At 42.2% G+C, this 13,141-nt stretch overlaps 1 protein-coding gene across 4 annotated transcripts in view; it reads left to right on the top strand.

Annotated features, from left to right (window-relative positions):
• The window catches only part of AKAP9 (A-kinase anchoring protein 9), a 215,368-nt gene that overhangs the window by 39,765 nt on the left and 162,462 nt on the right, over positions 1–13,141 (top strand). For 2 of the 4 annotated variants that reach the window (XM_077268210.1, XM_077268209.1), the window contains exons 2-5: positions 235–486; positions 2,042–2,086; positions 8,009–8,062; positions 8,532–8,702. In XM_077268210.1, coding sequence (XP_077124325.1) covers positions 235–486; positions 2,042–2,086; positions 8,009–8,062; positions 8,532–8,702 — 522 coding nt within the window. The remainder of the gene's footprint in view (positions 1–234; positions 487–2,041; positions 2,087–8,008; positions 8,063–8,531; positions 8,703–13,141) is intronic. The other 2 variants (XM_077268211.1, XM_077268212.1) reach the window with 2 other exon arrangements.

Here is a 13,141-nt window from a genome sequence, read left to right as displayed (position 1 = left end):
GTGACTGATTCAATGATTCGCCGCCTGTTTTGGACCTTCATCTGCCTGTCTGTAAAGCAGCCTCTGCCGGGGGTTACTTTTTCTGCGCTGGGGCTGATTGGATCCCTTTACTCACTAACGTGTAGGCAGTAGATTTAATTCTTTATAGTAGCCTACACATGGTCCAGGTTACCCTTCTTTTCCCCGTCCCACCTCTATGCTGCTGATTTTTCTTTTTCCTTTGCCCCCTCTTAGCTCGCCCAGTTCAGACAGCGAAAGGGCCAGACGGACGGCCAGAATCCTGCCAAGAAGAACAAGAAGAAGAAGCCGTCCTCCAGCTCCAAACAGGATGGTGGCAATGTGGGGTCAGAAGCCGGCCTATCCCAGCGTGATGACGCCCTCCCCCAGACCGGCCCTAGCGGAGCAGGTACCACTGCTGAATTCACCATCATGAGAACACTGCCCCAGGGGGAAATGATCCAGCACGACAAGACCTACACCATAGAGGTGAGCGCCTAATACATAGCTCGTCCCCTCAGTGATATCGAATACTTACTGCCTCATTGTGCGTCTTCCATCCCGGCTCCTAGCCGCTTTGCTTCCAGTGCTGACACGATACCAGAGCTGTGTATGAAGGGAGCTGGCAGGCTATTTGTTTGAATAGCTAAGCCAGCCCCATCCTCTGTCACAGACAATAGATAGGAAAAAAAGGGAGCTGGCTAACTGCTCCTTTCAATAACAAAGCGAGCCCCCTCCTCCGTTACAGCCAGTAGATTGATATAAAGGGTCCTGGTTAACTGCTTGTTTCAATAACCTAAGCCAGCCCCCTCCTCTGTCACAGCCAGTAGATGGATAAAAAGGGGGCTGGCTAACTGCTCGTTTCAATAATCTAAGCCAGCCCCCTCCTCCGTCACAGCCAATAGATGGATAAAAAGGGTGCTGGCTAACTGCTCATTTCAATATTCCAATAACCTGAGCCAGCCCCCTCTTCAGTCACAGCCAATAGATGGGGGAAAAAAGAGGGCTGATAAACTGCATGTTTCAATAACTAAGCCAGACCTTTTTTTTTATCGATCTATTAGCTGTGACAGGGGAGGGGGCTGGCTTAGCTATTCAGACAGGCATCCAGCCACCTTCACACACAGGTAACTCAGTTTTGTCAGGACTGGAAAATAAGTGTCCGGGAGCAGAGACAAAGAGATATAACTTAGTATTTGAATCCCATTTACGGTATGTATATTTTTTCTTTGGCTGGATAATCCTTTTAAGAGTCGGTGTTAGTGGCTCTCATGATTACTTGCGCTTCCTCTTGGACCCGATGTAAATACTTATCAGACCTTAAGGAAGACTTGTTCGCTGTCCTGACAAATCGGACTTGAGTGTATTTTCAGGAAATAACATTTTTAAGGCATTTTCTTTCTGCTTTGTGCCGTCCCTCTGTTATTCCTCCTGGAAATAAATGGATACATTGTTAGCTGGGTGGTACTAGTTGGGGGATTGTGTCCTGACACCCCCCTCCCCCCACACTGACCTGACCAATCAGGACTAACAGTGCCGGACTCTGTGCAGACACACCCCCTTTACGCCCAGTTGTCAATTTATTCCTACTTTTTACATTTTCATAAGGACTAGCAAAGGAACGACACAAATGTTCCCAATTATTTTATTTATTTATTTTTTTGTTGGAAATGCAAGTTTTTACTAAAATTGGTCAATAGATCTGACCGGTCCCCTTACATGTGCACCTACGTTTTTGCATCCTCATGACAGCTCTTCTTGTACGTTCATCTTGATCCAGTGTCTCCTAATCACTGTTCACACACATTTAGAATGTGGACAGCCATTCGGATTCTAGAGGACATCACCATGGTATATGGGGCAGAACATAGACAGGAAGTGTTGTCATGGGGACGCTGGATATGAAAAGATGCTAGCTCCAAAGTGGGTTACAACGTGGAGATAAAGGAGAAGGACCGGCCATGTGTCGGGGGTCCGTGGCTTCACATACGTGGATGCGCGACGAGATGGAACCGTATTTTAATAGGTTGTGTTTTAATCGCAGCCGGAGAGTGAAGTTTCCACCACCGCTGACGATTATAGCTCGGAGGTAAGCGAGGTGGCGGCATGCTGCATGCTGATCATTCATGTCTCCTGAATGCCATTGATTTGCCGCTCATTAATGAATGTGAAATTTTTTTATGCTTTTTTTTTTTTTGTACCGTCCTGTCCTCCTCTGCCCCCAAGAAATCATTGTAAATAGACTGCTCTCCTTTTCACGCCATGTTTCTTTGCTTTGTCTCGTTCGCTGCCTCGTCTTTCTCACATCCAGAATGAATGGTTTGTGCTCCAGTGTCATTATTTATATTCACCACGGGAGAACTTCTTATTTCTTTTTATGTTTTTTTTCCCTTTTTAAATTGTTTTTAAGTAATTGTTGAAAAATATGACGTAAATTCAGTGCTTATTTTTTTCCATCACTCCTGTACTGTAGATTTTAGAGGTAATTATAGGGTGGACGATAATACATTGACTACACATGTTTACAAATTTTATCACAGTGGGAAATCTATTAAAAGGGAAAATATCACAAGGTTGTGCTACCGCTTCAACTAGAAACACCTTCTGAAAATCGTGTTAAAAGAATCTGTCAACATATTTTTGCATATAGAGGTAGTGGTATGGCTGTATAGCCACCTGTCCCCCGGTTAAAAAGAGACCTTTTTTGTAGAAATCCGACATGCCAGTTATGAGAAATCTAGTGTTAAAGTTGTATGCAAATAAGGCAGGAAGTGCTCCCAGTTCACTTCCTGTCTAATTTGCATACGGCTTCTACACCTGATTTCTCATGACTGGCACATCGGATCTCTACAAAAAAGGTCTCATTTTAACCGGGGGACAGGCACCTACCCAGCCTATTACACGGCTTCAGTATACAAAACCAGTGGACAGATTCCCTTTAAATGATACGTGACTCACTGAAATATCCAATTGAGGTAGTCTTTTCTGAGAAAATTCTTCTTGCTTCCCTGGGTTTGGTCGGAAAAGGTTAGGCTATGTTCACAATGAGTATTTATTTATTTTTTTTTTTTTGCGTTTTTGTTTTGCAGATTAATTTCTGTAGGAAATTAATTTTGCTGTTTTGATTTTTTTTTATTTTTTTTTTTAGCTTTTTTTTTCCACGCTTAGTACAAAAAGAAAAAAAAGTGTATGTCTTGATTTATTTAGCTCCACACTATGTAACTCCAAATCAAAAGATTGCAGAAGATAAAACACTTTCAAAACCTCTAAAAAATAAATAAAAAAATTAATAAAATAATGTTTTTAAGGCCTCAAAAAAAGCTCTGTGTGAACAAAGCGTTTGTTTAAAACTTGGAGGCCAATGGTGAGAATGATCACATAAATGATGAGGCTGATTATATGGGTAGTGCTCCTTTCGAAGACAGATTTCCAGAAAATAAAAAATAAAAAAAACCTCTAATATCAACTTGGGACACTCGTGAGGTCTCTTGTGGAACCTATGGATCCGTTTAATGCCTGCGCAGGGAGCTTTCCACTGGAAGTGATAATTCCACAGTTGGACTTCATGTGAGAAGACGTCTTAGGACTTAAGATTCTAAACTTTCCATAAGTCCATAAGTGAACCTCGCCAGTATAGCTTTCTTTAGATCCACGGACAGGACATGTCGGCCCAGGCTTTTTCTATATGTCACAAGCTCTTTCCGGGGCCTATTAGTAACCGGAGCAGCAGTCAGTGCGTCATGACCAAATGGAGCACAAATTTGCCAATTTATCAATGCAAGGAAAAGCCGCTGCTCAGACATAGGTACTGGACAGAATGCATTGGCAATGTTCATTAAAGAGTAAACATAATCTTAAATTTGTTTCCCCAGTAAATCAATAGTACAAGTGAAAATAAGAGACTTCATAATATATCTTATCAGAGAAATCTGCTTCTTTCTCCTCCTAGGACTGTTTTTTTTTTTTTTTTCATTTTTCAATTCTAAGTTAATAAGTAAAATCTGTTTTCAGGGACAATTAGTGCTTTTAAAACTCTATGGAGAGAGGGAGGAGCTATAGGCAGACACACACCTCCTGCTGCAAGTTCTCCTGTAACGACAGTTACAGTTTTCCGTAGAAATGTGAGGCGTAACTGTAACAGTCTTTTCAGGAGAACTTGCAGCACAATGTCTGTGACGGCCTCTAGCTCCTCCCTCTACATAGAACTTTATGGGCACCAACTGTCGTCTCCTATCTCAGTAATGGGAAAATCGTTTATATGGATTTTATCCATGATTGGAGAATGAAAGATCAGTCCAGGAGGAAAAAGAAGCAGATATCTCTGGTAAGATATATTTAAAAATTGCCTATTCTCATGTGTAATATTTATGAAATAAAAATGAGAATGACGGTTACCTTAGTTTTATGTTAAAAAAAAAAAAAAAAAAAAAAGCTTACAGCTTTGAAGAAACAGACAGGAATACATCCAATCTGTGGTTACAGTTCGCACGGAAAACGGATTGGGACAAATCCACACATGTAAAGAAAAAACTTTTTGTTTCTCCAGCGATCAGTCCCATGGTAGAGTAAAAAATACCTTTTATTTATCCATTAAAAAGTTCCAGATTTCTTCAGTTACAATATTGCATACATTCAATCCCTTATAAGTATGGTGCCCACACTGCTATATACTACGTGGGCTGTGTTATATACTGCGTGGCTGCTATATACTACCTGGCCAGTGTTATATACTGCGTGGGCTGTTTTATATACTATGTGGGCTGTGCTATATACTGCATGGTTTGTGCTATATACTACGTGGGCTGTGTTATATACTACGTGGCTGCTATATACTTTGTGGCCAGTGTTATATACTGCATGGGCTGTTATATACTGCGTGGGCTGTTTTATATACTGCATGGTCTGTGCTATATATTACGTGGACTGTGTTATATACTGCGTGGCCTGTGTTATATACTGCGTGGGATGTGCTATATACTACGTGGGCAGTGTTATATACTACGTGGGCTGTGTTTTATATACTGTGTGGCCACTGTTATATACTGCGTGGCCTGTATTAACACATCGGGTATTCTAGAATATGTATGTATATAGCACAGGCCACGTAGTATATAGGAGCCATATAGTATATAGCAGACACACAGTATATAACACAGCCACGTAGTATATAACACAGCCCACGTAATATATAGCACAGCTACGCAGTATATAACAGCCCACGTAGTATATAACACAGCCCACGTAGTATATAGCACAGCCCACGTAGTATATAACACAACAGCCATGTAGTATATAGCCTAGCCCACGCAGTATATAACACAGGCCACGCAGTATATAACACTGGCCACGTAGTATATAACACAGCCCACGCAGTATATAACACAGCCCACGTAGTATATAGCAGTGTGGGCACCATATCCCTGTTAAAAAAAAAATAAAAAAATAATTTAAATAAAAAATAGTTATATACTCACCCTCCGTCGTCCAGCGAAGCTGTCCCGATGCGTGCGCGGCTGCCTCCAGCTTCCATTCCCAGCGGTGCATCGCGAAATTACCCAGATGACTTAGCGGTCTCCCGAGACCGCTAAGTCATCTGGGTAATTTCGCAATGCATCGCTGGGAATGGAAGCTGGCGGCAGCCGCACGCGCATCGGCGGACGACGGAAGGTGAAAATAGCAGGTTTGATTTTTTTTTTAATTATTTTTAACATTAGATCTTTTTACTATTGATGCTGCATAGGCAGCATCAATAGTAAAAGTTGGTCACACAGGGTTAATACAGTAGCAGCGTTAACGGAGTGCGTTACCAGCGGCATAATGCTTTCCGTTAACGCTGCCATTAACCCTGTGTGAGTGCTGACTGGAGGGGGGAGTATGGAGCGGGCGCCGGGCACTGACTGGACAGAAGTAGGGAGGGACTAATTCTTGGTCGGACTGTGCCCATCGCTGATTGGTCGCGGCAGCCAGGACAGGCAGCTGGCGAGACCAATCAGCGACGCGGGATTTCCGTTACAGACAGACAGACGGAAGTACCCCTTAGACAATTATATATATATAGATTGAGCAGTCTGTTCTCTGCAAACTCAAGTTGACTACATTTGTGAGTTCGCTGAGATTTTTGGTAAAAGTTGAAAATTTTTTATTGCGTAATGTATAGCACAACCGTCGCTCTGTAGTTGTCTCCGTCGCTCCCATGGAAGGCGCACACATTTTAGAAAGCTTGTGAGAGCAGCGTAAACTGGAGGACTGACACTGACTGCAGAATAATCCTTGTCCCCTATGATCACTACTGTGTCACATATCTTCGTTGCTGACAGTCTAGAGATACAGGTACACACAATATCAGATTCTCCTCTTACATGCTGTCCTGTTTAGTTGTAGTGTCCCTTTAATATACCGTAATACTTGGTGCATTCATTTTATATTCCTAAAAGGTCAAAATTATAATTTTTGGACCATTAATACCTCTATATACAGTAGATAACACAGGATCCATCATTCACAATAGGTGATGTCGCAGCTCACCTCCTCCTCCTGTACAATGACTGATAACACCTCTATATACAGTAGATAACACAGGATCCACCATTCACAATAGGTGATGTCACAGCTCACCTTCTCCTCCTGTACAATGACTGATTACACCTCTATATACAGTAGATAACACAGGATCCACCATTCACAATAGGTGATGTCACAGCTCACCTCCTCCTCCTGTACAATGACTGATAACACCTCTTTATACAGTAGATAACACAGGATCCACCATTCACAATAGGTGATGTCACAGCTCACCTCCTCCTCTTGTACGATGACTGATAACACCTCTTTATACAGTAGATAACACAGGATCCACCATTCACAATAGGTGATATCACAGCTCACCTCCTCCTCTTGTACGATGACTGATAACACCTGTATATACAGTAGATAACACTGGATCCTCCATTCACTATAGATGATGTCACAGCTCACCTCCTTTCCCACAGTGCACAGTAACCTCTGCACAGGTCACAGAGCATGCCCACTACACTCTCCCATAGAAGTGAGTGAACATTTCCAGACTATTATTCCCTGTGGTCCTTTTTGCTGTTGTAAATCCTGTTATTGCCGTATAATGAAGCCTCCACCATGAGCAGAATCCATTATAAGAAATCTGAGTTTAGGACTAGAGAAAGTCAGTATCTGGTTATCGTTCGTAGACGTATCACTGATACTTTCCGTGTAACATTTACTGATTGCTGACAATTACATTGTGAGACCAGGGTGCAGCTGTGCGCCAGTAGTAATTCCCTAATTATCAGATTGTCTGAAATGCCGGATTAAGGGACTTCTCACTATATGTACAGTAGAGCGTATCTTAAAAGGGGGTTTTCACAAAGCCGCAGGTGATCTCCAATCCATAGCGGTCAGAGCCCCCAGCGATCCTGAGAATCGGGCTCAGCAGGATGGAGCGGAGGTGCGGATCTTCACTGTCTGCTACATTCATCGTCTATGGAACTGACACAGTCGAGTCCAGCGATCCTATAGACAATGAATGACGTTTCGGTCACACCTCTGTTCCAGGATCGCTGGAGGTCCCAGTGGGCAAAGACTCGGCGAATAGGGAGATAACTTGAGATTTTGATAAAACCTCTTTCATTCCCCACCTCATGAAATAATGATTGATCACTTTATGATTGGTCAGGCTCTGGCTTTCAGGACCCCCATCGATCCTGAGAATGAAGGGGCACAATGTTGGGTCAACTTTCCCCTGCGCAGAGGTGCTCTGGCCAACCACTGTGCAGGGGATCTGCAGCGCTGCCCTATGAAAGTGAATGGGAGTCTGAGGCACCGCAGTAGAGGGTATAGTGGGATTGTGAGGGTCCCCACTGATCATAAAGCTAGAAATCCGTCACATTGATCTGTAAATGTGTCAGTCCCATGGGGTGCCCCCCAGAACGCCAGTTATGTCTCTCTTGTGTGTCCTTTTGTCGGTCTCACAGACTCCCGGATATTATTTTCGTCACAGGTAGTCGATGACGGCTTTCCGTTGCCAGCCAGCGACACGGCGCACATCCTATGGGTACGGTATATCCTCCGCACTGTTTAGTCGTGTCATTAACACAGCACATAACTAACACGTGTCCAGCGTCAAAGGGGTTAATCAAGAGGGTGAACTTCAAGTCTGCTTGCTAACTCTAACTCTATTAACTCCTTTTGTTTTTTTTGTTGTTTATAACTCTTCTGTGTGTATCCTTATCTGTTGCATAGCAATAGGAAAAGAAATCAGCAAAAAAATGATGATGATGATGATAATAATAATGATAAAATCCTGCGATGCTCACTGGTTTTCACACGCAGAGGATTTGGTGGAAACGTGTCGGTGCTCTCATGTCGGCAACAAAGGCGGTTGCTGTGGTAATAAGCTGCCTCCATGCCTCCTGATCTATTAATACGGGCAGCCTCCTGTCGGTGCGGCGGCCGTGTGTGCGCGGCGTCAGTGTGCGAGTGTGGCTTTTACGGTCTTCGTTAACCCATGTGGATCTATTCAGGAGGAAGAATTTGGGGTCCGGGAGACGTTCTCCGAACGCGGCACCCGGAGTTCACTGGCGCGGCTGGAAGTGATGGAGGACGAACTGGCGGGGAAGCAGCAAGAGATCGATGAGCTCAATAGAGAGCTGGAAGAGATGAGGGCAGCGTATGGCACCGAGGGGCTGCAACAGGTACTTGGGAGTTTGGGGTTTTTTATTTACCAGGAAAAAGATGCTTCATTTTTATTTATTTATTTTTTTTGCATTACTTTTTAACTTTTTTGCCCTATTCTTGGTGCAGGTTTATTTTTATTTTTTATTTATCTTTTACAAATAGACCTTATTGGTAAATGAGTTCTCTAACGTCACATCCGTGCAGGGGTTGTCCTCCCGCGGGACCCTTTTAAGGTCTGTTATTCACCTTCTGGAATATCCTCGTATTCGGAGTTTGCAGTCCGGTATCTTTCCCATGACCCTTGTGCAAAGCGACCAGCACGGTGGCTCAGTGGCTAGCCCTTTTGCTTTGCAGCGCTGGGGTTCTGGGTTCAAATCCCACCAAGGACAACATCTGCAAGGAGTCTGTATTTATGTGTTTGCGTGGGTTTTCTCGGGTTCTTCATTTTTTTTTTTTTTCCCCCACACTTCAAACACATACTGATAGGGAATCTTGTGTATCGCCGTAGTATAACAGCATTTCTTCCGCTACGCAGTAAGTATCCATGTGCAGCCCCTGATCTTCCTTTCGCTGCCGATTCATATATTAGAAGTTATTGCTTTCCGAATGTTCCTTCTATTCTGGCGAGAGCAATTGCAGAATGTTAAACCTTCCGCAAGTCTTTATTACACGGCGCCGGTTCATGTTCTTTGTGTTATTTATGGAGGTAATTTTAATACTAAAGTCGTTTGAAGCAAACCTAACACTTTTTAATAATATCCTATCTTGTGTTTTGTTCCTTTTTTTTTTTTTTTTTAATAAAACTCTACTTTTGCAGAACTCTACAGATTTGTCGTGAATTTCCTTTCTTTTACTCCCTTGAAGCCCAAAACATTTTCCATATATTTTAAATTATTATTTTTTCTGTCTTTGCATGCTTGATGCTCAAATTCAATGTTACCTTGCACTATATGTATATATGTATTAATGTGCATATATATGTGTATACATATCTGCAATTTTTGGAGAAACTAAAAAAGTAATGCAAATATACTGATTAGCTACCAAAAAAAGTGAAAAACAAATTATATATACACACACACACACCTATATATCTGTCTATATATGTACTGTATCTATCATCTATATATCTATCTATATAGCTGTCTATATATCCATCCACATATAGATATATACATATGTGTGTGTATGTATGTGTGTGTGTATGTGTGTGTGTGTGTGTGTATGTATATATATATATATATATATATATATATATATATATATATATATATATATATATATATATATATATATTATTTTTTTCACTTTTTTTTGGGCAGCTAATCAGTTTGTTTGCATTACTTTTTTAGTTTGTACAAAAATTGCAGAACAAAATGCACCAGAGTTGTGTTTTTTTTTCCTTGTTAGCATGCATCATTTATTTAAAGGGGTCTTATTGGACTATTTAATATTTTTTACTATGGGCCTAAGAACTAATTGCACCCGATGCTGATCTCTGCCGAAACAGAGTGGTCACAGACTGCTCAGGCCAGTTATTCAGCAGCTGACGTCACTATGACAGGGCAGTGGCTTCTTTTCTGCTCTGCTAATGACTTACGACATCATGTTAATTGATAACCGGCTCCCCACAGCCTATCTGCAGGGAGCCAGCTTTCTAATAGCATGGTGTTGGCAGTGATGCCCTGTCAACAGAGCAGCCCGGAATAGATAGAGCTGCTCAGTTTACATTGAGCAGCTGAATTGCTGGAAAGAGCGGTCAGGGACCACTCTGAGCTGGCGCCCAATAGTTGCCTTTGTTAACAACTACCTGCCTGTTAGTTTTTTGGCCTGTAGTGAAAATAAAATAAAATGGTGCTGGACAACACTTTTTTTTAATGGGGGTTGTTTCAATTTCTTAAGTAGTTAAAATTGTAAAGTGCTTGTAAAAAAAAAAAAAAAAACAAGCACCTTTTGCAGTTTACCTCTTATTTAAAAATTCTCTGTGTTCTGAAGAATGTAGGGATTCTTAACTTTTTAGTTTACTACTCGTTTCCTAGGTTACCGTCCACCTCTGCATCAGAGGTGGTCGGTTTATTAAGCAAGGAGTGAACACTTTCAAAATTCTTGTTATTCAGCTTGCAACTGCAGCTCTGAAGCAAGCTGTGTCCGGACAGTTTCAGGGCCCCTGCTCTCCTCGTATGCTGTAAAGCTGCCACTGCTAGCAGCATGGGAGAGTGCACAGTTCAGACCAGAGGCAAGACTGTGCCATAGGCCCAAAATGTCAATTTTCAGGAGTGCACCGCCATCACGGCAAGCAGGCTACAAACAAAGAGGAAATAAGTGAGTGCAGGATAGAAGCTGTGCTGATACATGAAAGCAAGTGGAGACAGTAGATTATTTCACCACCAACCTATATTACTGGGAAGGACAATCGCACAAATTATCAACCTGAAACTTGTTTCCTTTGTGTAAACTGCACATCAGGGGGTCTGAAAATGACAGAATGAAGGAAGATTTCAGACTGATACGTTGGGTGCTTTAATTTTAGGGCAGGTTTTATTTTATAACTACAGTTAGGTCCATATATATTTGGACAGAGAAAACATTTTTCTAATTTTGGCTATAGACATTACCACAATTAATTTTAAAGAAAACAATTCAGATGCAGTTGAAGTTCAGACTTTCAGCTTTCATTTGAGGGTATCCACATTAAAATTGGATGAAGGGTTTAGGAGTTTCAGCTCCTTAACATGTGCCACCCCGTTTTTAAAGGGACCAAAAGTAATTGGACAATTGATTCCAAGGCTGTTTCATGGACAGGTGTGGGCAATCCCTTTGTTATGTCATTCTGAATTAAGCAGATAAAAGGCCTGGAGTTGATTTGAGGTGTGGTGCTTGCATTTGGAAGGTTTTGCTGTGAAGTAAACATGCGGTCAAAGGAGCTCTCCATGCAGGTGAAACAAGCCATTCTTAAGCTGCGAAAACAGAAAAAACCCATCCGAGAAATTGCTACAATATTAGGAGTGGCAAAATCTACAGTTTGGTACATCCTGAGAAAGAAAGAAAGCACTGGTGAACTCATCAATGCACAAAGACCTGGGCGCCCACGGAAGACAACAGTGGTGGATGATCCCAGAATAATCTCCATGGTGAAGAGAAACCCCTTCACAACAGCCAACCAAGTGACCAACACTCTCCAGGAGGTCGGCGTATCAATATCCAAATCTACCATAAACAGACGACTGCATGAAAGTAAATACAGAGGGTTCACTGCACGGTGCAGCCACTCATAAGCATCAAGAATAAAAAGGCTACAAACATCTAAAAAAGCCGGCACAGTTCTGGAAGAACATTCTTTGGACAGATGAAACCAAGATCAACCTCTACCAGAATGATGGAAAGAGAAAAGTATGGGGAAGGCTTGGTCCAGCTCATGATCCAAAGCATACCACATCATCTGTAAAACACGGCGGAGGCAGTGAGATGGCTTGGGCATACATGGCTGCAGTGGCACTGGGTCACTAGTGTTTATGGATGATGTGACACAGGAATGAATTCTGAGGTCTTCAGAGCCGCCATACTGTGTGCTCAGATCCAGCCAAATGCAGCCAAACTGATTGGTCGTCGTTTCATACTACAGATGGACTATGACCCAAAACATAAAGCCAAAGCAACCCAGGAGTTTATTAAAGCAAAGAAGTGGAATATTATTGAACGGCCAAGTCAGTCACCTGATCTCAACCCAATTGAGCAGCATTTCACTTGTTAAAGACTAAACTTCAGACAGAAAGGCCACAAACAAACAGCAACTGAAAACCACCGCAGTGAAGGCCTGGCAGAGCATCAAAAAGGAGGAAACACAGCGTCTGGTGATGTCCATGAGTTCAAGACTTCAGGCAGTCATTGCCAACAAAGGGTTTTCAACCAAGTACTAGGAATGAACATTTTATTTAAAATTATTGAATCTGTCCAATTACTTTTGGTCCCTTTAAAAACAGGGTGGCACATGTTAAGGAGCTGAAACTCCTAAACCCTTCATCCAAGTTTAATGTGGATACCCTCAAATGAAAGCTGAAAGTCTGAACTTCAACTGCATCTGAATTGTTTTGTTTAAAATACATTGTGGTAATGTCTATAACCAAAATTAGAAAAATGTTGTCTCTGTCCAAATATATATGGACCTAACTGTATATGGGAATACCAATACTAAACAGCCCCGGGGTCATTTATTGCACCCTGTCCTGCTTATGTACACAAGGATCCCCAGTGACACATGCAAACGTATTCCCCTTTTCTACTTCTCTCCCTACCACTTTTGTCCCTCTCCAGGTTACATGAGCGCTAGTGCTCAAAATTGGAAGTTTTTACCCAACTTTTTATGCAACTGGCTCTGAGTCCTCCAACTGTGCTTTCCCCTAAACCTGCATTTGCAGGCTGCCCACTGCTTCCGTCTACCAATGGATACACAGTAGAT

The sequence above is a fragment of the Ranitomeya variabilis genome, chromosome 6 (assembly GCF_051348905.1).
Source record: "Ranitomeya variabilis isolate aRanVar5 chromosome 6, aRanVar5.hap1, whole genome shotgun sequence".
Classification (NCBI taxonomy): domain Eukaryota; kingdom Metazoa; phylum Chordata; class Amphibia; order Anura; family Dendrobatidae; genus Ranitomeya; species Ranitomeya variabilis.
The sequence above is the reverse complement of the archived record's forward strand: the minus strand, read 5'-3'. Positions and strand labels throughout refer to the sequence as shown.